General features: G+C 42.5%; 2 protein-coding genes across 2 annotated transcripts in view; one reads left to right on the plus strand and one right to left on the minus strand.

The window, feature by feature from the left end:
* CDH13 (cadherin 13) overlaps positions 1-164 on the minus strand; it is a 1,404,901-nt gene extending 1,404,737 nt beyond the window's left edge. Inside the window, exon 1 of the mRNA XM_035024712.1 lies at positions 1-164. The gene's annotated coding sequence lies outside the window, so the exon portion shown is untranslated.
* Positions 126-27,211, plus strand: MPHOSPH6 (M-phase phosphoprotein 6). The gene is made up of 5 exons (XM_035024713.1): positions 126-246; positions 5,950-6,062; positions 17,507-17,597; positions 25,808-25,902; positions 26,520-27,211. The coding sequence occupies exons 1-5, from the start codon at positions 196-198 to the stop codon at positions 26,653-26,655; spliced, it is 486 nt and encodes a 161-aa protein (XP_034880604.1). The 5' UTR covers positions 126-195; the 3' UTR covers positions 26,656-27,211.
* Positions 27,212-27,771: the final 560 nt, after the last annotated feature.

Here is a 27,771-nt window from a genome sequence, read left to right on the forward strand (position 1 = left end):
CCCGAGCTCCTCCGGGAGGCGAGGGCTCCCTGAAGTGACGCGCCGAGACCCCGGGACGCGCCAAGGCGCGAGACACGGGGGCGGGGCCACGGGGCGGGGCGACGTGGATTGCGCGGGACGACGCCACGACGCACGCGGCGGTGGGCGTGCGCAGCGGGGGCGAGTGCGGGAGCGCGGCTCCGAGCAGGAGCCAATATGGCGGCCGAGCGCAAGACGAAATTGTCCAAGAACTTGCTGCGCATGAAGGTGCGGGGACGGCGGGGGGCGGGCCGGGCGACAGGGGTACCTGGGCTTCCGGACCTGGCAGGGGCCGCCGCGGCAGACGCGCCGGGGCACCAGGGAAGCCGCGGAGGGCCTCCGGCTTGGGCATTCATTCATTCACTTAGCGCTTGCTCTGCCTCGGGCGCTGGGGGCTGGATTGTACCTCCGGCGGATTCCCTCAGACAGCCTGCGGTGGGATAGGAAGAAGACACGAAAGCAAGCAGGATGCCGTGGCACTGAGTGCGGTGGTGCTCGGAGCGTCGGAAGCCCCGGACGCGTACTTGGCTTCTGTGGGAAGTAGAGATGGAAGGGGAGGTGGGAGGGTGGCCTCAGGCAGCGTAAACCCAGGGGAAAGCGGGTTCAGAAGTCTGAGACGCGAAAACCCAAGAGATCCCTTGCGATTTCCAAGAACTGAAGATAATTCGGCATGTCCGGAAGGCAAGTAGCACAAAGTGGGCCTGGAAAAGTAGCTCGTGGCCACGTGAGGAAGTTTAGGCCAGATTAAGAATTTTTTTTTTTTTTCCTTTATTTTGTGAGCGTGGGGAAGCGATTGAGCACGGGTAACAGCATCTTAGCTGTCCTTTTTAATTTTCAAAGTTACTTTAACTGCCCTCTGGAGAACACGCTGGTGAGAGAAGGACCTAACAAGGGACAAAATTGCGTTCAGAAAGAGCAAGTTAGAAGTTCTGATGATCTGGTCGCCGTGGCAGTGGGAGTAGAATTAGAACAGTTAAAATGAATGTCCTGGACTTTAAGCAAAATTGATGTTTAGATTCTAAATCGAATCAAGTTCACAAATAATTTCAAAGTGGGGAAAAAAAAAAAAAAAAACAAGACAAGGGTAGATAAAAAGGAATACGGAAATTAAAACATGGGAAACAACCAGGCCTTAAAAACTTGAAGAAGAAGAATAGCAAACATTTACAGTTTCTGGTAGGTGCCAGACAGCTGTTCTGAGTGCTTTGCATATATCAGCCCATAAAATCCACCTAATAACTCTGAGGTAGTTAACAGTTATTACACCTCTCTTAGAGCTGAAGCCCTGAAACAGACAAGTTGGTAACTTGCCCAAAGTTACACAGCCAGCAAGTAGTGTAGACAGAACCAGACTCAGGCAATCTGGCTCCACAGCCCCTGCTCTTAACTACTACTCTGTACTGCTTGTCGCTGAACTCTACAGCACAGTGTTAGATGTCATGTTTAGAGAATAATTTCCAGAAAAAAAGGAAGCAAGGCATAAATAATGTTCGGAAAGATTGGAGAGTAAGTGTTGCGTGTGCCAGATTTGGAGTTGAGCCAGGGTGTAACTAGGGATGACTAGGGTGAGTGAGGGTGTAGGGTGAATCATGTAACTTATGGTTTCTAAGGTACTTCTTTCATACATATTAGCAAAATTTGAATTTTTACCCAACAGAGTCTTCTTTTGACTTATGGTTTATAATCAGAGAATTGGGTTGGATTAGCAAAGCAGGCAGATCAAATGAAGATGTGCCTGAGTGATTAGGACTCAGACCAAAGATCTGACTAAAGAGTTAGGAAGGAAGAAGTTACCTTAAAAGTATCAACCCCGGGCGCCTGGGTGGCTCAGTTGGTTAAACGACTGCCTTCGGCTCGGGTCATGATCCTGGAGTCCCGGGATCGAGTCCCGCATCGGGCTCCCTGCTTGGCGGGGAGCCTGCTTCTCCCTCTGACCCTCCCTCCTCTCATGTGCTCTCTCTCATTCTCTCTCTCTCAAATAAATAAATAAAATCTTAAAAAAAAAAAAGTATCAACCCCTACCCCAGTGGGGGGAAGACTCAACAGGACTTTGGAAGCAAAGGGTGGGGGGGAAACATTACACAGATTTTCTAGTTGGGCTAGCAGCTTCAGTCATTGATGAGAAAGAACTTATTGGCAGGACAGCAGGAAATAATATATATACAGATAGAAGAGTGTCCCGTGAGAATGAGTGGAGCACTGCATTAGGTTGCTGTATCCAGTGTAACTGTAGCTGTTCAGAGAGTTGAGAGTTGAGAATTTAATAATACATTTGTTTTCAAGTGTACCTGAAATCCTCTGTCTTGGTCACCTGTTGGGAACTGGAGGGTGATCCTGATGGGAAGTAGAAAGTGAAGGATGGGGACACCTGGGTGGCTCAGTCGGTTAAGCGTCTGCCTTCGGCTCAGGTCATGATCCCAGGGTCCTGGGATCGAGTTCCGCATCGGGCTCCCTACTGCACGGGGAGCCTGCTTCTCCCTCTGCCTCTGCCTCTCTCTCTCTCTATCTCTCATGAATAAATAAATAAAATCTTAAAAAAAAAAAAAAGAAAGTGAAGGATGTAGGTGGTATTTCTGTCAGTGTAATGGAATGACTGTAGAGAGGGGACTTCTTTGTGATTTTAGCTCTTTGGGGCTCTTAAGACAGGAGTTGGTAAACTTTTTCTGTAAAGGGACGGATAATAAACACTTTAGGATTGTGGGCCAAACAGTCACTGTTGCACGTACTCACCTCTGCCATTGTAGCTCAGAACCAAATGAGCATATCTTTGTTCCAATAAAACTTTATTTACAGCAATTGATGTCCAGCCTAAGGACTGTAATTTGTGATACCTGCTGTAGGCCCTCACTTGTGAGTAAAGCCAAATCACTAAGCTTTAATAGAGAGTTCTTAGATGCTGTAGAGTCAGGAGAATTGGATTGTAAATCTGGAGTTGCTTGATTCGTATTCATAGGGTGTTCTAGCCTTTCCATGTGTACAGAATACACACACGTGCGCGCACACACACAGACATATATAGCTATTTTGTATGCCATAAATAATACTTACTTGACTAAAAATAGGAGATAAAAAGGCAGTTGGGTAGGATTGGTGAGTTGTATCACCAAGAATATAAGTGATGAAATGAGGCATCTGGGTTTAAAGAACCATCCAAGAAAGAGAGTCTGGGAGAATAAGACAAGTCTGGATTTACATTCAGAGAAACTTTGTTGTTTTAAAGATTTTTATTTATTTATTTGACAGAGAGAAAGAGTGAACACACAAGCAGGGGGAGCAGCAGAGGGAGAGGGAGAGGGAGAAGCAGGCTCTCTGCTGAGCACTGGTGCATCTGGTACGCAGGCTGCAGTGGATATACAAGAGTTCAGTAAAGGTTTGTCCTGAGGCACCTGGGTAGCTCAGTCAGTTGAGCATCTACCTTCGGCTCAGGTCGGCCAGGGTCGGGCTCCCTGCTCAGCGCAGAGCCTGTATATCTGGATGACTCTTGTATATCTGCTGCAGCCTGAGTACTGGTAATAGAAGATGAACAAGAGACATAGTCTGCTGTTCAGAATCTCTGTCTTTTGGGAGACACAGAAGAAACATAATGAACAATAAGCCAGTGCTTATAAGGCTCTTAGACGTAGGGAAAGATGTTCTTTTATGGGAACAGGTCGGTGAAGAGCTTGGCCAAACAACAGTCAGGAGGGCCCAAAGGACATGTGCTCTGGGCCTTTACAAGTGGATATTTTGCCAGGTAGAAAATGGGAACATGTTGAGTAGCAGAGGCAGAAAGATTGGGAAGTACAGGATATGCATTCCAGAAACTGCCAGTTCTTTCCTGGGTGAGGATAGAGACACAGGTAAAAGGATGAAGACTACAAAACACTTTAGATAGAGTGTAAACATTTCCTTTACATTTATTTAAAATAATGATGGATTCACAGGAAGTTGCAAAAAATGTACAGGGAGATCCTATGTACCCTTCACTCCCTGTCTTCTATTGCTAGAGTACGGTGCAAAGCCAGGAAATTGACAGTGGTACAATTCACAGAACCACCATTTTATGTCACCATTTTACTCGTGTGTGTGTGTGATCTTTCCATACAGCTTATCATGTGCAGATTTATGTAAGTACCACCACATTCAAGATACAAAACTGTTTCATCACCATGAGGAGCAGGGAGCCCTATGCGGGACCCGATCCCAGGACTCTGGGATCATGACCTGAGGTGAAGGCAGACACTTAACCGAGGCGCCCAATTTTGTTATTTTAAAGATGTTCTATTAATGGAATTGTACAATATGTAAACTTGTGCGATTGGCTTTTTTTCACTCAGCATAATTCACTGAGTTCCATCTAAGTTGTTGGATATCAATAGCTCCTTCCCCTTTTTATTGCTGACTAGTATTCCATTCTATGGAACTATCATAGGACTTAACCATTCACCTGTTGAAGAGTATTTTGGTTGTCTTCAGTGTTTGGCTATTAAGAAATAGAGCTGCTGAGAATATTCCTGTATGCGTTTTTGAGTGAACGTAAGTTTTCATTTCTCTGAGATAAATGCTCAAGAGGACAATCGCTAGGTTGTATGGTAAGTGCATGTTTAGTTGGATAAGAAACTGTCAAGCTGTTTTCCGCAGAGGTTGTACCATTTTATATTCCCACCAGCAATGTATGAGTGATCCAGTCACACCACATCCTCGTCAGAACTGTATGTTATCACTGTATTTTATTTGTAAATGTTTTTCAAGTTTTGTCATTTCATTTAGTATTCATTGGTAAAGCCCTTATGCCTAAAAATGCTTGTGTTTTGGAAGGGTTGGAATGGAGGGAAAAGTAATACAGAGCTTGGACAAGGGAAAGAAAGAAGGATAAATGGAAACTAGTGAAATTCTAGAGCTAACTTCTGGAGGCTCCTGGATGTTTTCTGAATTTATTTTTTCCTTATTAATATTCTATCATTTTGCTGTGTTCACTGGTCCCCGGAGGAAATATTGTTTATGGAGGGAAGAGACTAGCAGCTAGACTGCTGATTTCTCTACTGGCCTATTTTGAGTTGAGCTTCTGCACTTTTTAGAATAAAGAGCAGCCACAGAGGTAATCAGCCTTTCAGAGGACAAATACACGTGAAGAGCAGGCTTATAGATACAGCTTTGCTTTGTTCTGTGTTTACAGACCCTTTACTACATATCATTCATCACGCTGAAACTGAGCAAGGAGACAATCTAGACAAAGTCCCTGCCCTCAGGGTCTTCAGAAGAGACAGGTGCTCAAGAAATTAAAGTGTGGTGAGACTGTTTCAGGATGTCATATGAAGCATCTAGGAGAGAAATGCCAGTTTGGCTTGCAGGTGTCAGAGATGATTTCACAGAGATGGAGTAGCTTTTCCTATATATCAGAAGGGCTAGGAGTTGCCCAGGTGGAGGAGCATGAGAAAAGGCATTCCAGACCAAGATCAGCAGGTACAGAGACCAGTGGGCTCCGTGGGTCATCAAGAGATTCAGAAAGTATTGAGTCTCTCCTATTTCTGCTCCTCTCACTTTCCGTCTCTACCTGCCTGTCCTGATCTGTATCTTTTGTCTTAGCCCTTCCCCACTGGCTACTATGTAAAACTGAAACATTTATGAGCTACTTACCTAATACAGTTTTTTTATTGTTTGTTTTTGTTAAATTAGACAAACTAAAGTACAGTAAAGATCTTTCCGAAGTCTTCTGAAGGAAGTCCACATTACTTTTTTGTGTGCCCTAGTGGGCTCCCTGCTAGTCTGGTGTGACGTTCTCAAGGGCAGAGCTAAGCTGCTTTGGTCCCAGCACCTCCACCCTCACCCCTGAGATAGTATTCCTGGAGAAATGGGGGAAAGCACATGGAGGAATAAAGTCATTTGAGTTTTCCTCAACTCTAAGTTGAGAAAACACTAGTTGCTGACACTGATTTTGTTTTGTTTTGACAGTTCATGCAAAGGGGACTGGACTCGGAGACCAAGAAACAACTAGAAGAGGAAGAAAAGAAAATCATTAGTGAAGAGCACTGGTATTTGGATTTGCCAGAGCTTAAAGAAAAAGAGTAGGTTAATTAGAAATTATATTAATGATGCTTTGGGCCTTCAGAGGGAAATCCCTATAAATGGGACTCATCGTTCCAGTGACCACAAAGCCCATAAAATAGTATCTCTTCAGTTTCTTGAATTAGCTTTGCAAATAATTTTCTAAAATTATTAAATCTATATAAGTTCTACTTGGATTTATACATTTTTACTGGCCCTCATTTATAACGTTGTTCTTTTTCTATGATGAATAAAGCAATCTAGCCCATTCATCTCTGGTAATTACTGGGGAGCTTTTATGAGAATCTGCGGTATGCTCCCTGTCACATTAAGTTTGAAGATTAAGTTGGAAGGTGTGTACTTTAGGCCTCTCCAGTTTTGTTTGAATAGTAGAGTTCTTAAAAGCAAGTCAAGAGTTTAGAGTGTTTCTTTTTTTTTTAATTTTTACTGCTTTTAATACCAGTCACCTTAACTAACATTTATTGAGTCTATAACATGTGCCAGGAACTGAGCTAAGCATTTAAAATCTCTTAGTTATTTAATCCTCAGAGCAGACTTAGGAGCTGGCTACTGTCATTCCATCCATTTTATAGCTGAGAAATCTGAAGCTTGAGAGAGTAACTTGCCCAGAGTCAGCCAGCTGGTCATGGCTAATGCTGGATACCATACTAGACTGTTTCTCTTCCACCTCTAAGCGTTGTTGGTGCTTGAGAAATAATTTTGAATGAAGGAGTGATAGGTTCATATCATCCATTGATTTTTATCTAAATTCTTTTTTTTTTTTTAATTTATTTATTCATAAGAGACAGAGAGAGAGAGAGGCAGAGGGAGAAGCAGGCTCCCCGCTGAGCAGGGAGCCCAATGCGGGACTCAATCCCAGGACCCTGGGATCATGACCTGAGCTGAAGGCAGACGCTTAACCATCTGAGCCACCCAGGAGCCCTGATTTTTATCTAAATTCTTAAAGCTACCATTTCTCCTTGGTGCTTTTCTTATCTTAGTGAGCTCTGTGGTATGGTAGTTTTATTTCAACTTTGTCAGATGATGGAAGATGTGCTTATTCAGGCACATTTATGTTTTTCCTTTCTTTACCTAATAATTTTTTTGTTTTGTTTTTGTTGTATTCCTTTGTTCATTTGGCTGACCCCTCTGGATCTTTTCTGGAAGGCTATATATCCTTCCCTAAAGATAGAAAGCATGCCCCACCAAAGATATGGAAGGAAGGTACTTTGTTTTCTCTACTTGCTTCTTTGTTTGCTTTTCTCTGCTGCTTCTCGGAGGAAGCAAGGTGGCCCTGAGGAAGGGGAAGACAAAGCCAGAGACAGTGTGGATTTGGGAGCAGGGTGGTGTAGGAAGGGACCATTACTGGTAAGGATCTATAATTTAATTTTATGCCTTGACTAAACTTGCACAAAGTATTCCAGATTTTTTTTTTACTTATTGTTATTGAAGGGCAAGATGGTTTCTATCTTGTTTTCAGTATTTTTTCCCCCAACATAACATATTCCCAGAAAAATGACCTTTAGATTCCTTTCCTGGGAGGCAAATGTCCCCATCCTTTTGGGCTACTATAACAAAATACCACAGACTTGGTAGCCTACAAAGAACAGAAATTTATTTCTCACAGTTCTGGAGGCTGGAAATCCAAAATCAAGGCACTACTGTGGTGGTGTTTTGGTGATGGCTGTCTCCCTGGTTCATAGCCAGCAGCTTCTCACTGTGTCCTCACCTGGTGAAAGGGGCTAGGAGGTTCCTTTTCTTTTTGTCTTTTTTAAGAATTTATTTATTTATTTGAGAGAGAGCAGGGCAGGTAGCTGGGTGTTAGGGCAGAGGGAGAGAGAGTCTCAAGCCGACTCCATGCTAAACACAGAGCCGACTCAGGGCTCGATCTCCATGATGCCAAGATCACAACCTGAGCCGAAACCAAGAGTTGGAGGCTTAACTAACTGTGTCACCCAGGCACCCCAGGTCTAGGGGATTCTGTGGAGTCTCCTTTGTAAGGTGCTAATCCCATTTATGAGGGCCCCACCCTCGTGACTTCAGCTACTTCCCAAAGGCCTCATCTCCTAATACCATCATCTCTGGGGGTTAAGATTTCAACATATGTATTTTGTGGGGGATACAAGCAGTCAGACCCTAGCAAGAAATCATACACCTTTGCCACCATTCAGTGCCTATTTGTGTATAGATGTGTATATTAGATTAAGTCGTTGGCAGGAAAAGATGACACTGTCAAATTGGGTAATTCGAGAGTATAACAGAGTAGGGCACAGGGAGGCCATCAGGGACGGTGCATAACCTATGGGGCATGGGGAGTAATTTCCACTCCAGGCCCAGAGGGTCAAGGGGAGGGAATGGTTACTGAATCTGAAGACATCTTACAAGAGCTGCTATCTTCATAAAAGAGCACAGCCAGCCTGACATAATCCCATGGAAGGAAGCCTGGTTCCAGACTGCAAAGGACCCCTTCCATGTGTAACATTTAAATCAGCCTCCCAGGATACAGAATGGGGGGAGATAATGAGAAGTAGATCTGGAGAGAAAAATGGATGCTATTTCTTCAGGGTGTGTGTTTTTTAACACCCCAAATAGGGAGCCAGAGGAGTGGATTAGTTAATTAAGTGCATGGGCTCTGGAATCCGGCAGATCTGTGTTTGATGCCCAGCTCTGCCACTTGCTTACTTGTGACCTTGGACATGGTGTGTAACTCCTCTTTTGTCATCTACGTATTGGGTATGATGATAACATCTGTCGCATACGTTTTGAGAAGTAAATGAGCTAAGGTATGTGACGCCTTTACCACAGCAGGTCAGGCCCAAAGCACGATAAACACTGCCAGCACGTGTATTGCCTTATACTTGGACATTACGAAATTTGCCCGTTCTTTCTTGCTCTTTTGTGTTTGTGGTCTTTCCTTGGTGTATCTGAATTATTCCAGAGGGTTACTGCTCTCTTTGAAATTGGAGGCTTCGCTGTGTATATGCTCTGGAAGTCTAGAGGTTGCCATCTGTGATGTCTGTCATATCGCCCCGTAATTCAGCGAGGCCCATTAGGGCCTTTAGTCCACAGCTTCCCCGGGGGGCTACCCCTAGCCAGTGCCTGAGCTGTGAGGGGGATGACGGACTGCTTTGCCTCAACTGGGAACACCTGTGGGGCCTTCTAGGCCTCCCCCCCTCCCTCCAGAGCTCCTTATAGGGGCTGAGGCCTTAGTGTAGCCACATTGCAGGTCACCTCTTCCTGCCCAGTCCTGCCATCCTCATTTCCATAGAGGGGCATCTCCCAAACAGCCCTGGCCGATAATACTTCTGCACACAATTCTGTCTCAAAGTCTGTTTCCGGGGAACCTGATAGAAGACGCTTGCTATAAATTCCTGGAAGTAGAATTTACAGATCAAAGATTGTGCTGTGTTTTTGCCATATTTTTCTCCAAAGGATGTGCCCCAGTACAGAGACTAGCCAGTTTAATTGCTTTTTTGCCATACTTTTGCCTCAAAAGTATATTTGGCTACCGTGTTCTTGTGCTTGTATATTGTGGCCTAATGAATGTTGGGAACTGTGAGATCTGAGACTGTCCCCTACTTGCAAATTAATAGGTTAGCTGGACACAGTTTCATGGATGCTGGTGGAAGGTACAAGACTCTTGGGTCAGACACAAGGACTTCATTACTCACAGCACAGCAAACAGAACGAGCATCTCTTTTGCATCATTTCCCCTGTGTCCCTCAAATCTCATGGGGGATGATGTGGCGAGGCCCACCTGTATGTGTTGCCCACAATAGATTTGTATCACAGCTGAGAAGTCTTGAATTTAGGAAATCTATATCTTTAATACGGGACTGCAAGCCAACTTGCCCTTAGCTCCCAAAGAAAGACATTATTATACTGGATATTAAGCAAGTCTGCACTTTGCTCAAAACGAAGACAATAGCTCTGCCTTTCAAAGTGGTTCACTATACACACATCCCTGAAAAGATGTTCCAGACCAAAAGGGCATTTCGTGTCTCATTCACTGGAGAGACCCATAGAGAATTGTTTCCCTACAGTGAGTTTTTCCCCCGCTTTGCCATGCATGTTATTTGTGGCTTTAAGGCAAGTCTGGGTTTGGTTTTTTTTTGGTTTGTTTTTTGAGCAGTAGTTTCTCATCTGTAAAAATAGATGAAATAGATGATATCTTGGATGTGTTTTGGCTCTAAAATTATGGATCCTTATTAACAAAAATTAAGGATATTAAAATACAGAATGCTTACAGTTTTAGAATATTTAATTTTTTGCTAATTCTGTATTTAATTAATGTTCCTAATTATTGAAACTGCTTGTAGATAAGGAAGCACCTATGCTCCTTTTTATATTAAAGTTATTGTGTCATTGGAAACCTCTGGGAAAGCCCTCTGACTGGAGCAGTGGTCCTGCTGTGCATCCATTCCTAGCCTCTGGATCTTTTGTCTTGAGTGCTTAAACGTGTAGTTATGGTGCTTTCCTGCGAGGGTGATGGATTTGGGAGACGGATGAGGTTTTATCAGCTGCACTCGATAATGACCAAGATTAGGCAATTGAGAGGGAATCCCACACCTTATGGAAAAGGTTGAACAAAAGGTTCTGGAGAATGTGTGCCTCAATTTAGGCTCCCTCAGGGAAGGGGGTTCCTGAAGGAAGTGAGGTGCTGGCTGAACTAGAGGGCCAGGGAGAGAGGAACCCGAAGAACAGTGGTTCTCAAAGTTTTGGGCTCAAGGATCATTTACATTTTATAAAATTACTTAGAACCCCTGAAGAGCTTCTATTTGTGTGGTTTATTTCATGTCGATATTTAATGTGTAAAATTACAACAAAATTTTTTAAATGCTCACTTTAAAGACAGACTCCTATTGTTAACATAAATAACACATTTTTCATGAAATATAACTGTTTCCCAGGGTGCCTGGGTGGCTTAGTCGGTTAAGCATCTGCCTTCGGCTTAGGTCACGATCCCAGTGTCCTGGGATTGGGCCCCACATTGTGCTCCCTGCTCAGCGGGGAGCCTTCTCCCTCTCTGCTGCTCCCCCTGCTTGTGCTTGCTTTCTCCCTCTCTCTCTCTAATAAATAAATCCTTTTTAAAGAGAAAGAAAGAAAAGTAACAGTTTCCCAAGACCAAAAAATGTTAATGAGAAGAAAGGCATTATCTTACATTTTTGTGAATCTTCTGATGTCTGGTATTGTCAGAGATGGGTTGATTCTCTGGGTAGATTCTCTTAAAGTCTGCACTCAGCCTGTTGTAGTCTGTTGTTTTGGTTGAGGCCCGTAAAGAAAATCCGCCCTTACACAAGTGATGTAATTGCAAGGGGAGGAGTATTATAATAGCCTTTTCAGATAATGTTTTGACACTACTCCAGAACCCAGTAACTAGTAGTTTCTTTAACTGCAGTGGGGAATCTCACAGTGTCAATACAGTTCTCATAATCATTAGTCTACCTTGCGTTTGGAATAGATCCTTTATCCATGCATGATTTCTTAACATCATGCATTTCTCATTTGGAAAATATTAGTTCAGTGAGTTGTATAGATTTTCTAAATGTTAACTTAATTCCTTATATGGTACCAAAAACCATATTCATTAATATTACCATGGGTTCATCAGAAAAATCTTTTAAGTATTGAGAAGCTTCAAGCCCAAGATGACATGCACAAGCTATTCAGATTCTCATTTTTGCTCGAAAGCTTGAATTTTGTAACTGGCAACAAGCACTGTCAGTTGTTCCTTTGAAGTGACAAGTTCATCTGATTCATTTTCAGAAAAACGTCTGCCAAGTACCCAAGTCCGAGTAACCGTAGTTATAGTGTTCCATGATAAAAGTGGCTAGTTCAACTGAGAACTCGATCACACAAGTGCGTTTCCTCAAGATGGTCGTCATGCCTCACTGTGCAGAAGTACTTAGCATTTGCATGCGGAATATTTTTGAAAAGTGTAATCAAGGGGCAAGATTAATGAAAATTAATAAATTTTTTACTGCTTCATCAAGAACATTCTTATCAGGGCGCCTGGGTGGCTCAGTTGGTTAAGCGACTGCCTTCGGCTCAGGTCATGATCCTGGAGTCCTGGGATCGAGTCCCGCATCGGGCTCCCTGCTCGGCGGGGAGTCTGCTTCTCCCTCTGACCCTCCTCCCTCTCATGCTCTCTGTCTCTCATTCTCTCTGTCTCAAATAAATAAATAAAATCTTAAAAAAAAAAAAAAAAAGAACATTCTTATCAGCTTCTTTCCCTTTTTTTAGACTTTGAAAACCAGCAGTGACCAGTAGCGTAGTATGGTGTCCCTACTTTCATTCATGCCAAGATGAGCTCTTACTCACAATTGCTTTTGCACCCTCTGTGTGAGTGTCGACAGTGAAGAAGACATTTTTTTTTTTAAGATTTTATTTATTTATTTGACAGAGAGAGAGACAGCGAGAGAGAGAACACAAGCAGGGGGAGTGGGAGAGGGAGAACCAGGCTTCCCGCCGAGCAGGGAGCCTGATGTGGGGCTCGATCCCAGGACCCTGGGATCATGACCTGAGCTGAAGGCAGACGCTTAACAGCTGAGCCACCCAGGCGCCCCAAAGAAGACAACATGTTAATGTCACCGGGAAAATACTTTTGACCTCCTACCAGTGCTCCCTTCTGTCACTCCTTCCCAGTCATGGAGGCCTCCTCGCTGTTTCTCAGGTGGGCCCCTTACACTCCCTTCTCAGGGTCTTTAACTGGTCCCGCAGCTGTTCTTCCCCAGGCCTCATGTTCTGTTCCTCTTTGCCTTCTGAACTTGGCTCAGATGTCATCCATCCAAGAAGCCCATCCAGACCACTTTTCATACAGCAGCCAAAGACAAGTTCTTTAGATAAAAAGAATTTGAATGAATTGGATAGATCGTTTTCATTTTGTAGCTGAACTAATGTGACATCGCTCCTTGCTGAGTTAGGAATAAGGACTAAACCGCGTGGAGTTGTCCCACAAAGGAAACTTTTTGCAGCAGATAAAGAGATCACGGGGAATAACTTCCAAAGCCATGATTCTCCCACGTGAGGGTGAGTGGGTTTCTTTTATTTAGGGTTAGGATGAATATTCAGAAAGGGGGGGCTTTGTCATCACATGTAACGGCAGACAGGAGGTTGTGTAGGCATACGTAAAAAAACATGCCTATACACGTATCTGTTACGTTAATGAAGGTTGTGCTGCTCTGAGGGTGGAGACTAACTTGACAGTGAAGCCGAGGTAACGGTCTCTCGACCGGCGAAAGGGCTCATGGGAGTGCTCGAAGAGCTAGTATGAACTGGATGGGGCGGGGTCTTGGGCTCCTGATGCAAGACCTTAGGCTATTTCCTGGCCTGGTAGAGTGTTAGTTTCTGCTTTCTCTTTGTTCCTTTAAAATCTTTAGCTACTGAGGTTTTTGTGTTTCTTTGTGATGCCGACACCTCCTAGGAGGTTGTGCTAGAAGTGTGCTTGAGCAAGTAGGGCAGAGAGCCCAGAAAATAACTTGGGGCCCAAAAAGACTTCTCTGGTGTCATGCTATGTCTTGTCTTTCTTTTGGGGGGGACCCCTAACTCTTTCTGCTTACAATTTCTCCTCAGTAAAAGTGGAATTGCTGGGTCATAAGGTTGGCATATCGTTAACTTTATGAGAAACTTTCAGACTGGTTTCCACAGTAACTGCACCGTTTTATTACACTTTCACTAAGGAAGTAGAATTCTGATTTTTCCCACGTCCTTCCAACATTTTGTGTTACCTTTTTAATTTTATCTATTCTGTCATTCTAGTGGTATCTCATTATGATTTTTAATTTGCATTTTCCTGGTGACTAATAATATTAAAGAACTCTTGTGTGCTTATTGGCATTTCCATATCTCCCTTTGTGAAGTCCCTATTCAAATCTTTTGTGCATTTTTAAAAATGAGATGGTTCTTTTTTTCTAGCATCTTATATTATGTAATTATCCATCCCTCTATACATCTGTCAATTCATTTTATTTTTAGTGTATTTCAGAGTAAGTTGCAAACATGCATATCATTAACTAGAATTCAGTGTATAAGGTTTTGTTTTGTTTCTTGATAAAGCTTACATACTTCTATACAGGTAGGAGTTCTTTATATTCTGAACACAGGTCCTTTAACAGATACATGTATTGTGAATATGTTCTCCCAGTTTGTGGCCTGCCTATTTCTTTTGTTTTTTTGTTTTTTTAAGATTTTATTTATTTGTCAGAGGGGGGGAGAGAGAGAGAGAGCGCGAGCACAAGCAGCAGAAGCGGCAGGCAGAGGGAGAAGCAGGCTCCAGACTGAGCAAGGAGCCCGATGCGGGACTCCATTCCAGGACCCCAGGATCATGACCTGAACTGAAGGCAGACACTTCTTTTTTTTTTTTTTTTTTTTTTTTTAATATTTTATTTATTCGAGGGTGCCTGGGTGGCTTAGTCGGTTATGTGTCTGCCTTCAGCTCAGGTCATGATCCCAGGGTCCTGTAATCTAGCCCTGTGTGGAGCCCTGCTTCCTACTCCCTGCTCCCTGCTCCCTGCTCAGCAGGGAGCCAGCTTTTCCCTCTTCTTCCCACTCAGGCTCTCTCTTGCTGTCTCTGTTGCTATCTCTGTTTCTCTGTCTCAAATAAATAAATAAATAAATAAATAAATAAATAAATAAAATCTAAAAAAAATATTCATTGGTGAAGCTATGTGGATCTGGAGTTTTCTCTGTGGAAAGATTCTTAATAATGCATTCAGTTTTTTTGATATAGGATTATTCTAATTTTTTACTTCAGATATTGTTTTTTATGTTGTAAAATTTCTATTGGGTGAGTTTTCGTAGTTTCCATATTTTAATTCAGGTTCCCTATTTGTGTCTTCATTACATTCCTGTGTTTCTTTAAATCCTTGAGCATATTTATAATAACTGTTTTTAGGGGCTTCTGGGTGGCTCAGTCAGTTAAGCATCCAACTCTTGATTTCAACTCAGGTCATGATCTTAGGCTTGTGAAATCGAGCCCCATGCTGGGCATGGAGCCTACTTAAGTTTCTTTCTCCCTCTCTTTCTCTCTTTCTCCCTCTCCCCCTCTCCCCCTCTCCCCCTGCCCCACTCCCCACCCCCATCTAAAAAAAGTAACTGTTTTAAAGTCCTTTTCTATTAATGCCATCATCTTTTTTTATTGATTTGTTTTTCCTCGGTTTATGGGTCACATTTTCCTGCTATCCTACATGTCTAGCAACTTTTTATTGTGTGTCTCACATTATGTATTACATTGCTGAGTACCTGGATTTTGTTGTCTTCCTTAATGAAGTGTTGAATTTTCCCTTAGGCAGTTAATTTACATGCCAATCAGCCTGGTCCCTGTTTATGTCGGAGTGGGTTTTACAGCCTTGACTTTTGCTAGATGTGCCCTACTCCTGAGGTGTGACCTTTCTGTTCAGTGTCACAGGATATTCAGCTTGGTTGGATAGACACAACTCAGACATTTCCCTCCTTTGTGCAAGGTCTTGTATTTGTTCAACATACAGTTTTAGGGTAAATTTTCTTTCTCAGGTATGGTAAGCTGGAAAATGGTACCCCAAATAATATCCAGGTCCTTGTCGCTGGAACCTATGTTAGTTTATACGGCAAAATCGACTTTGCTGGTGTAATTAAGTTAAAGATCTTTAGATGGGGAGATTATTCTGGATTGTCTGGGTGGACCCTAAATACAATCACATATATCTTTATAAAGGGGAGATAGAAGGGAGGGCAGTGTGACCATGGAGGCCGAGGTTGGGGTAATGTAATCACAAGCCAAGTACTCCTAGCTGTCAGCAGAAGCAAGGAATGAATTCTCTCCTATAGCCTCTGGAGGGAGCGCGGCTCTGCCAACACCTTGATTTTGGTCCAGTGAAACTGGCTGTAGACTTCCAGAATTGAGAGCATAAGTTTCTGTTGCTTTAACTCACCAATTTTGTGGTAATTTCTTCCAGCAGCCCTAGAAAACTAATGCACCAGGGAATTGTTCTCTGGAAATTGTTTTTTTTCCCCTGACACTGTTGAACTTGTTCTGTGCATGGATAGCCTAGAATTCAGCCAGACATTCCAGGGGACCATGTATGCAGGTCCCAGAATCTCCTTAAGTATCCCCCTCTCTCCGGTATCTTGATCCCTATACTTCAGCCCCCTCTGCAGCCCCGAACTTCAGTTCCTTTGTCTCTTCAGTTCAGTAAGACTGGGCTCGGTTTGGGCTCCCACTCCCTGCTCCAGTCTAAAAGTTGCCTCCAGTCGGAAGGTGGGCATTCATTACCTTCAGTCCCAAAGCTTACTTTGGTTTTTTTCTCTCAGGCACCACAGCCCTGTGCTTTGACTTGTTCTTTGACTTGGAAATAGGACTTATTTAGTCCTATTTTATCGTTGGCCTAGGTAGGAGGACTGGTTTAGTACCAGCTGCTTTCTTTCAGCCAGGCGTGAAAAAACCTACTTCACTTTTTTCCACTGTATAATATAAATCTCTTATTTGTCATTTGGCACCACTCTAGAATGTGACCTCCGTGAGAGCAGAGACTCTTATTCGAGGCTGTCCCTCCAGCTTCTAGAACACTGCCTGGCACACAGTTTGGTTTAATAAGTGTTGGCTGAGTGAGTGAGCGAGTGAGTGAGTGAATCTTGACACAAGATGTACTGTCTACTTTCTGCCAAAGAAGCCCTAAAGGCCACGTATTTACCTTCCTAGTGTGCTTTATGGTTGATAGTTTTACGGTTTCAGGCTGTAGTCAGATATGTTCACCTGGGACTGGGGTAATAAACTGGTGACTCAGAGGAGACTGCCTTCTAGAGACCGAAATGTCGCACCTGCATCCCCTTTTCAGGGCAACACTGGCCTCCCAGTGCCCTCAGCTGTGCAGAGCTTAGCCCCCTCAGGTGCAGCGTCATTTTTACTCGGTAGATTTTTTTCATGGTTTTGGTTGTGGGTCATCGACCTAGCTACCCTTATTTCTGCCTATTTTCCATTCCTGCTCATCCAGCTTTCCCAGTGATTCTGTGAGATACCTGGTATCCTTTCAGTAAATTCCTTCTCTGCTGAAGTCAGTCATTGTTTACAGTAAGAGCTCCAGCTAAAACACCGTTAAAGTTGCCTGGGACTCCAATTTCAGAGTGTTTAATAAGTACGTAAGAAGTTGGTGGGGTTGGGCGATGTAAACGTCAAGGAAACTGCTTCAGATTAGAAAAATCTAGGTTTATTATAAATAGTCTAGGTCTCTGCATTGTGTAGGCATTTACGCAAATTAAATGTGGAATTTAGACGAGGTTGCAGCCTCCAGCTCTTGTCATCTAACGCTTTGCTGGCCAAGGTAATCAGTTTTTATTTCTACCCCTGCATTTAGAAGTCTTACCTTACTTTTACTCGATTCTACTAAGAACCATTAAGTAAGATCGATTTTCATTTGAAATCTTGACTTTTAGTTGCGGCGCTTTGTTGTAAGTAGACACGCTATTAATACTGGTTTATTTTCCCACTTAGGTGTTTCATAATAGAAGAGCAGAGTTTCTTGTTATGTGAAGATCTTCTCTATGGAAGAATGTCATTCAGAGGATTTAATCCTGAGGTTGAGGTATTAAATATAATTGCTTCAAATTTTAAAATTTTCCAATTGAATTCTTTCTGCTAATAATTGGGTTTCGGTTTTTCCCACCAGGTACTGTTTCTTCTCATTATATATAAAATAACAAGTCTTGAAATACCGGTGGAGCTATTTAAAGAAATTGCAGCCCTTGCAGCCTGGTTTTATAGCAGAGTTAGCAGATGATTTAATACAGTAGCACACACCCCCCAACAGCGCCCTGCGAGTTTAGAGTTTCAGCTCAGCTCTTTCACAGGAACGTCCGGATTTTGTTCATATGATGCTATTATGAAAACTTATTTTCTGGCACCTATAAATGTATCTTTTCTAATGGAAAAATGTGACTTAAAAATTGAGTAATTCCGCTTTTCAATAGGCAGGTTTTAATCCAAGCTTGTAAATAGATTTTTAAATGAACCTTTGGGAAAGTTTGTTTGAAAAGTAAATATTCACCTTATGAGCTGTTGATTCGAATTTTCCTGGTTCAGGTTTGTAGAGAAGCACAGACCTTCGTTTACTATTTATTAGAATTCTGGCACATGTACTAAAAGTCATCCTATCAGGTACTCCACCAGTGAAATGGAGGTTTATGATACAAAGCTTAGTTTTATAACTGTCACTTGAAGCCTGGGTTTCTCAGCCCTGGCACCACTGACTTCTGGAGCCAGATAATTCTTTGTAGCTGGGGCTGTCCCATGTATTTTTAGATGTTCAGCAGCGTCCCTGGCCTCTACCCACTAGACACCGGTAGTGTGCGCATGAGCACACACGCATGTGCACACACACACACACACACCCCAGTTGTGACAACCAAAAATGTATCCAGACATTGCCAGAGGTCCCTTGGTGAGCAAAACTACCCCTGACTGAAAATCACTTTCCTGAGGATGCCGGTAGAGAATCACAGTTAACCAAGTTAAAGGCCAGAGTTTAAGATTACGGGTTTTCTTTTTTTTCCCCCCTTTTTTGAGGGTGTATGATAATTAAGGTGTTCTATTTACACAAAGTCAACACTAAAAGTGTTTGTTTATAATAGGTATTTTCCTTGCCTTAGCCTGCTTAAAGCTTTAGATTTCCAAGAGAGAAGGCAGTGGGGTAAAGGGGGAGTCAAGGGAGCAAAGATGATGCGTGTGTGCTACCCAGAGACTAGGGCTAGGGGTAGGCAAGCACTCTAGGGTATGTCTCATACATTGGGAAAAGGATCCTGTTGTGGGAGGCTTTTAGAAGATGGCTTTCATGACTGCTACTCTGTAACACTGAATACGTTCTCTCTGGGGAAAGGTTTTGAACTGTTTGGCTTGCATATCTGACCTGTCATGAGATATGAGAAGGGTTAGGTATATATACCTGGTTTTGAAAAGATACCAACTTGAGAGCAGATACCAACTTGAGAGCACTTACTTCATTATAAGCAGGATGTACTTAGAACACATTTTTACAGAAGTCTTTTTTTAAAGATTTATTTATTTGAGAGAGAGTGGGGAGGGGGCAGATGGAGAGGGAGAGAAAGAATCTTGACCAGGCTCCGCACTGAGCACAGAGCCCAACATGGGGCTCAATCCCTGAGATCATGACCTGAGCCAAAATCAAGAGTCGGATACTTAACTGACTGAGCTACCCAGGAGCCCCTAGAACATGTTTTTAGTATTCTATGTATCTTTAGTGACACCCAGCATGGAGTTTATTTATTCAGTAAATATTCTGTACCTGAGGTTCATCAGCCCTCTTGAGGCACTGGAAATGCAGTAGGAAACTGAGTTCTGTGCCCTCACAGAACTTGTATTCCCAGAATTATTTTCTCTTCAGTCCTTTAAATGTTGGAAAAGCTAATCGAAACTGGTTTGTCTTCTGCTTTCCCTTCTTCATCCTGCCTTTGCTAAAAAAGAAGGTATTGTACATTAAAAAGAATTTTTTTGTCCAGGGTAACAATCAAGAAAGGGTTAATAATGTGAGAAAAAGAAATGGAGGTGAGGAGGGAGGGGAAAGATGGCGGAGGAGTAGGGGACCCTATTTCAACTGGTCCCCGGAATTGAGCTGGATAACTACCAGACCGCTCTGAGCACCCACGAAACCAGCCTGAGATGTAAGAAGATCTGGATCTTTACAAACAGAATATCGCAGACAGTTGGTTTTGAGGTACGAAGCAGAGAGCCATGATCCTGCGGGCAGATATCAGAGGATAAACGGCGGCGGGAGGGTGCCTGGACGTGGGGATCCTACACCGCCGGTGAGTGACAGCCTCGCGCGCTGCAGACGAGGCACAGACTCGCAGACCGGTAGCGTCGGGAAAGAACTTTAGGGCAGCCCCCGGGGTGGAAAACCAGACCGGCGGGGTCGCGCGCACGCCAACTGCAGCCCCCGGGGTGGAAAACCAGACCGGCGGGGTCGCGCGCACGCCAACTGCAGCCCCCTCCCCGGACAGAAACCCGGAGCGACGGTCGCGCACACACGAACTGCAGCCTCCAAGACAGAAACCCGGTGCGCCGGGGTTGAGCCGGTGAACTGCAACCCCTGGGGGTGGAGAGAGAGAGGGCTAGAAGATGTATTTGAGCAAATCGTAGCTGAGAACTTCCCTAATCTGGGGAATGAAACAAACATTTGAGTCCTAGAGGCAGAGAGGACCCCTCCTAAGATCAAGGAAAACAGGCCAACACCCCGGCATGTAATAGTAAAACTTGAAAATCTTAGAACCAAGGAAACCATCTTAAGGGCAGTTAGGGGGAAGAGATTCCTTACGTACAGAGGGAGGAACATCAGAATAACGTCAGACCTATCCAGAGACCTGGCAAGCCAGAAAGCCTGGCAAGACATATTCAGAGTACTAAATGAGAAGAACATGCAGCCAAGAATACTTTATCCGGCAAGGCTTTCATTTAGAATGGATGGAGAGATGCAGAGCTTCCACAACCGGCAGAAGTTGAAAGAATATGTGACCACTAAGCCGGCCCTGCAAGAAATATTAAGGGGGGTTCTATAAAAGGAGAAAGACCCCAAGAGTGATCTACAACAGAAATTTACAGGGACAATCTATAAAAACAACGTCTTCACAGGCAACATGATGATAATTAATTCATATCTTTCAATAATCACTCTCAACGTGAATGGCCTAAATGCTCCCATAAAACGGCACAGGGTTGCAGATTGGATAAAAAGACAGGACCCATCCATATGCTGTCTACAAGAGACTCATTTTGAACCTAAAGATACATCCAGACTGAAAGTGAAGGGATGGAGATCTATCTTCCATGCCAGCGGACCTCAAAAGAAAGCTGGGGTAGCAATTCTTATATCAGACAAATTAGATTTTAAACTAAAGTCTGTAATAAGAGACAGAGAAGGACACTATATCATTCTTAAAGGGTCTCTCCAACAAGAAGATCTAACAATTGTAAATATCTATGCCCCCAACATGGGAGCAGCCATATACATAAGCCAACTGTTAACCAAAATAAAGAGTCATATTGATAACAATACGTTAATTGTAGGAGACCTCAACACTCCACTCTCAGCAATGGACAGATCATCTAAGCAGAAAATCAACAAGGAAACAAGAGCTTTGAATGATACATTGGACCAGATGGACCTCATAGATATTTACAGAACATTCCATCCTAAAACAACAGAATACTCATTCTTCTCGAGCGCACATGGAACTTTCTCCAGAATAGACCATATACTGGGTCACAAATCAGGTCTCAACTGATACCAAAAGATTGAGATTATTCCCTGCATATTCTCAGACCACAATGCTCTAAAACTGGAACTCAATCACAAGAAAAAATTTGGCAGAAATTCAAACACTTGGAAGCGAAAGACCACTCTGCTCAAGAATGTTTGGGTCAGGGGCGCCTGGGTGGCCCAGTCGTTAAGCGTCTGCCTTCGGCTCAGGTCAAGATCCCAGGGTCCTGGGATCGAGCCCCACATCGGGCTCCCTGCTCAGCGGGAGGCCTGCTTCTCCCTCTCCCACTCCCTCTGCTTGTGTTCCCTCTCTCGCTGTGTCTCTCTCTGTCAAATAAATGAAATCTTTAAAACAAAAACAAACAAAAAAAAAAAACCACTTAAAAAAAAAGAATGTTTGGGTCAACCAAGAAATCAAAGAAGAACTTAAACAATTCATGGAAATCAATGAGAATGAAAACACATCGGTCCAAAACATATGGGATACTGCAAAGGTGGTCCTAAGGGGGAAATACATAGCCATCCAAGCCTCACTCAAAAAAATAGAAAAATCCCGAATTCACCAACTAACTCTACACCTTAAAGAACTAGAGAAAAAGCAACAAACGACGCCTAAGCCACGCATTAGAAGAGAAATAATTAAAATTAGAGCAGAAATCAATGAATTAGAAACCAGAAACACAGTAGATCAGATCAATGAAACTAGAAGTTGGTTCTTTGAAAGAATTAATAAGATTGATAAACACTGGCCAGACTTATCCAAAAGAAGAGAGAAAGGACCCAAATTAATAAAATTATGAATGAAAGGGGAGAGATCACGACTAACACCAAGGAAATAGAAACAATTATTGGAAATTATTATCAACAACTATATGCCAATAAACTGAGCAATCTGGATGAAATGGAGGCCTTCCTGGAAACCTATAAGCTGCCAAGACTGAAACAGGAAGAAATTGACAACCTGAATAGGCCAATAACCAGTAATGAGATTGAAGCAGTGATCAAAAACCTCCCAAAAAACAAGAGTCCAGGGCCTGTTGGATTCCCTGGGGAATTCTACCAAACATTCAAAGAAGAAATAATACCTATTATACTGAAGCTGTTTCAAAAAATAGAAACAGAAGGAAAACTTCCAAACTCATTCTATGAGGCCAGCATTACCTTAATCCCCAAACCAGGCAAAGACCCCATCAAAAAGGAGAATTTCAGACCGATATCCCCGATGAATATGGATTCCAAAATCCTCAACAACATCCTAGCTAGTAGGATCCAACAATACATTAAAAGGATCATCCACCACGACCAAGTGGGATTTATCCCCGGGATGCAAGGGTGGTTCAACATGCGCAAATCAATCAATGTGATAGAACACATTAATAAGAGGAGGGAGAAGAACCATATGGTCCTCTCAATTGATGCAGAAAAAGCATTTGACAAAATACAACATCTTTTCCTGATTAAAACTCTCCAGAGTATAGGGATAGAGGGAACATTCCTCAAGTTCATAAAATCCATCTATGAAAAACCCACAGCAAATATCATCCTCAATGGGAAAAGCTGAGAGCCTTTCCCTTAAGATCAGGAACACGTCAAGGGTGCCCACTCTCACCACTGTTGTTCAACATAGTACTAGAAGTCCTAGCAACAGCAATCAGACAACAAAAAGAAATAAAAGGTATTCAAATTGGCAAAGAAGAAGTCAGACTCTCTCTTTTCGCAGACGACATGATACTTTCTGTGGAAAACCCAAAAGACTTCACCCCCAAATTACTAGAACTCATCCAGCAATTCAGTAATGTGGCAGGATACAAAATCAATGCACAGAAATCAGTTGCTTTCTTATACACTAACAACGCAACTGTAGAAAGAGAAATTAAAGAAACGATTCCATTTACGATAGCACCAAAAACCATAAGATACCTCAGAATAAACCTAACCAAAGAGGTAAAGGATCTATACCCTAGGAACTACAAAACACTCATGAAAGAAATTGAAGAAGACACAAAAAGATGGAAAAATATTCCATGCTCATGGATCGGGAGAATAAACATTGTTAAAATGTCTATGCTACCCAGAGCAATCTGTACCTTCAATGCCATCCCAATCAAAATTCCAGTGACATTTTTCAAAGTGCTGGAACAAACAATCCTAAAATTTGTATGGAATCAGAAAAGACCCTGAATCGCCAAGGAGATGTTGAAAAAGAAAAAGCTGGGGGCATCACGTTGCCCAATTTCAAGCTATATTACAAATCAGTGATCACCAAGACAGCATGGTACTGGCACAAAAACAGACATACAGACCAATGGAACAGAATAGAGAATGCAGATATGGACCCTCAACTCTGGTCAAATAATCTTTGACAAAGCAGGAAAAAACATGCAATGGAAAAAAGACAGTCTCTTCAATAAATGGTGCTGGGAAAATTGGACAGTCACATGCAGAAGAATGAAACTCGACCATTCTCTAACACCATTCACAAAGATAAACTCAAAGTGGATAAACCACCTCAATGTGAGATGGGAATCCATCAAAATCCTAGAGGAGAACATAGGCAGTAACCTCTTTGACGTCGGCCACAGCAACTTCTTTCAAGATACATCTCCAAAAGCTAGTGAAACAAAAGCAAAAATGAACTTTTGGGACTTCATCAAGATAAAAAGCTTCTGCACACCAAAGGAAACAGTCAACAAAACAAAGAGGCAACCCACAGAATGGGAGAAGATATTTGCAAATGACACTACAGATAAAGGGCTGGTATCCAAAATCTATAAAGAACTTCTCAAACTCAACACCCAAAAAACAAATCATCAAGTCAAAAAGTGGACAGAAGAGATGAACAGACACTTCTCTGAAGAAGACATACAAATGGCTAACAGACACATGAAAAAATGTTCATCATCATTAGCTATCAGGGAAATCCAAATCAAAACCACACTGAGATACCACCTTACACCAGCTAGAATGGCCAAAATGGACAGGGCAAGAAACAACAAATGTTGGAGAGGTTGTGGAGAAAGGGGAGCCCTCTTACACTGTTGGTGGGAATGCAAGTTGGTACAGCCACTTTGGAAAACTGTGGAGGTTCCTCAAAAATTTAAAAATAGAGCTACCCTATGACCCAGCAATTGTACTCCTGGGTATTTACCCCAAAGACACAGATGTAGTGAAAAGAAGGGCCATATGCACCCCAATGTTCATAGCGGCATTGTCCACAATAGCCAAACTGTGGAAAGAGCCAAGATGCCCTTCAAGAGACGAATGGATAAAGAAGATGTGCTCCATGTATACAATGGAATATTACTCAGCCATCAGAAAAGATGAATACCCAACTTTTACATCAACATGGATGGGACTAGAGGAGATTATGCCAAGTGAAATAAGTCAAGCAGAGAAAGTCAATTATCATATGGTTTCACTTATTTGTGGAACATAAGGAATAACATGGAGGACATTAGAAGGAAGGGAAAAATGGGCGGGGGGAATTGGAGGGAGAGATGAACCATGAGAGACTATGGACCTGAGAAACAAACAGGGTTTTATAGGGGAGGAGGGAGGGCGGTTTGGGTAGCCCGGTGATGGGTATTAAGGAGGGCACGTACTGCATGGAGCACTGGGTGTTATAGGGAAACAATGGATCGTGGATCACTACATCAAAAACTAATGATGTATGGTGACTAACATAACATAATAAAATTAAAAACTACCAAAAAAAAAAAAAAAAAGGAAATGGAGGTGAGACTGTGGCACATGGACATCATGTAGAATGCTTTGTCCACCCTCGTGTTCTGGAATGAAGCCAGTCCTCCCCATAATGGCAGAGCCAGCCTCCCAGTCCTTCCATCCAGTAATTTGCCGCCCCCCACCACCACCAAAACTGCATTTATTATCACTCTTTTTTTTTTAATATATCAATCTGAAGAATGGTGTTTTGGTTTTTTTTTTAAAGATTTTATTTATTTGACAGAGAAAGAGCCCAAGCAGGGGGAGCAGCAGTCAGAGGGAGAGGGAGAAGCAGTCTCCCTACTGAGCAGGGAACCTGATGTGGGACTCGAACCCAGGATGCTGGGATCATGACCTGAGCTGAAGGCAGACAGAGCCTAACCAACTGAGCCACCCAGGCGCCCTGTTATCACTCTTGAGTGTAGTTTTCTTCCATTTGGCTCAAAGATGGGAAGTTTGGAGGAAATCTGAAAGTTTGCTTTTTATTTCCCCCACTCACTAGAGTGTGTTAGCAGTGTGCTTGATTTAGATGTAAGTAACCAATAAGATTTACAATCTAAAATACAATTTAAAATCATTAATAGCAAGTCCATTCTAGTAGGGGTTTGTCTTATTATTTTTTTCATTCACAGCTGACTTCTCGTGGCACATTGTGGAGGAAAGTATTAACAGAGAACCCCCTCATAAATTTTGGTTATTCCTGTAGATTGTGACTTCTCTTCCTCTACCTTCAAATACATTTGATACCAGTTTCTTTAATAAGCCTGTTCCAGTCCTGAAAGCATTGTTACATTTTTCAGAAATTAATGCTCCAGATGAATGCTAAGAACAAAGTGGAAGAAGTTGAAGGTGAAGCAGTGGAGCTCGATGTGTCAGATGAAGAAATGGCCAGAAGGTAACAGTCACCTCAGAACCGCGTTATAATCACTGGCTCTCACATGGGTGCTCCTCTTCCCCACAGTCTTCCATGGAGTACCCCAGCGGGAAGATAACTTTCTGCCTTCTCTAAATTGGGCTGGGAGGCAGGGGGGCTCATACCTGTCAGAGGCTGGCAGTTGAGGGCTCTTGTCCAGTCCTGCTTCTAATACATATTTTAAGATACACATCTCAGTTTATTTAGGATAGTGCAAAAACAAAACTGAAAATTTTAATCATTCATGGAAAAGTTCTTACATTTTGAATCAGTTTTTTTTTTTTTTTAAGATTTTATTTATTTATTTGAGAGAGAGAGAGAGCACATGAGAAGGGGGAGGGTCAGAGGAGAGGCAGACTCCCTGCCGAGCAGGGAGCCCGATGCGGGACTCGATCCTGGGACTCCAGGATCGTGACCTGAGCCGAAGGCAGTCGCCCAACCAACTGAGCCACCCAGGCACCCTGAATCAGTTTATTTTAATCATCATTTTGATTTTTCTTATTCGTTGCCTATTTGGTTTAATATTCTTGACAAGACTTGACTCCTCCCTTGTTTTTTTGTTTGTTTAATTAAACTTGTGCTGCATACCATCTTAACAGATATGAGACCTTGGTGGGGACAATTGGAAAAAAGTTTGCCAAAAAAAGAGACCGTGCCAATTATGAAGAAGATGAAAATGGACACATAAAACCAACAGTTAAAGTAAAGAAGATGTTTCTAAAGCCCCAGGATTAAAGTAAATGCTTTGAGACAGAGCTCAGGAAAGCCTCGAGAGAGTTAGCATATTGTGGAACTCATTCTGATGGCTTCTCTGTAGTTATTAATACTATAATGTTTATTTGTAAAGAAATGGATAATTTTGGAAATATGCCATTTTTGAAACAGATGTGTGGTGGATGTTATACATCCTTTACTCAATGGTGTTCATCAGGAATGGATTTTTAGCCCTCGATCTTCAAATGTACAGAGGTATGTGGTTGCTTCCTAAAGATCGTTTTGACCTCAGATTTTTTTTTTTAATGGAGCGTCCCAGTCCCTTGAATTGACACACATAAACCAATGTCTAAATTGCCCTTATGTTTGTATTTTACTTTAAATTATTAATCATGCCAAGCCAATTTATCCATACATTTTGGAATCGAATGTCATGAGGACTTAGCATATATAAATTCATTAAGAACAAACATGCCTCTCCAGCCTGAAGTACTTGCATGCTGCCAAGTCATTGTTAGTTTGTGGAATTACGGATTTTTGTTTAAAGCTTTTATTAATAAAAATTGTTCTGTAATAAGTTTTCGTATACTTTTTCTGTTCTCTTATACTTTTAAATAATAGTTTTAGTCTAATTCAATATTGGAACTTTTATCCAAATGCTAACTTTAAAAGACCAGTCATTAATTGAGAATATGGTAATGTATTCAGTTGAACCATAAGAAATTGGCTTTTATGGGTCAAAAACAATCATCAGTTTCTTATTTTAATCATTATGAAAGTCGTTAACCCATAAAGGTACCCTCTTTAGTTCTGTTTGGACAAAGAAATCATTTGCACAGAGAAGTCACCACTTTCCCAACCAGCAACTCGCAACCAGCAGCTCGCTTGTATATCCTGAGGTTTCTTTCCATATTTTGCTGTTTTTCCTTGGAGTCCTGTGTTTTACTGGCCCCAGGAAAGAAAATGTACTGGGTTTTAGGATACTCACTATAAAGTAGGAGTGCTCAGATGAGCTGGTACAAAGTCACACTGCTTTCCCTAAGGCATATTTAATCTGAATGGTATCTCCTGCTAGTATCTCTTCCGTCAGCATTGTATGAATGGGAAAAAACTCTCCCTGCCCAGGAGTAGCAGGGG

Source organism: Mirounga leonina, unplaced genomic scaffold (assembly GCF_011800145.1).
Source record: "Mirounga leonina isolate KUSES-001 unplaced genomic scaffold, KU_Mleo_1.0 Mir_180, whole genome shotgun sequence".
NCBI lineage: Eukaryota > Metazoa > Chordata > Mammalia > Carnivora > Phocidae > Mirounga > Mirounga leonina.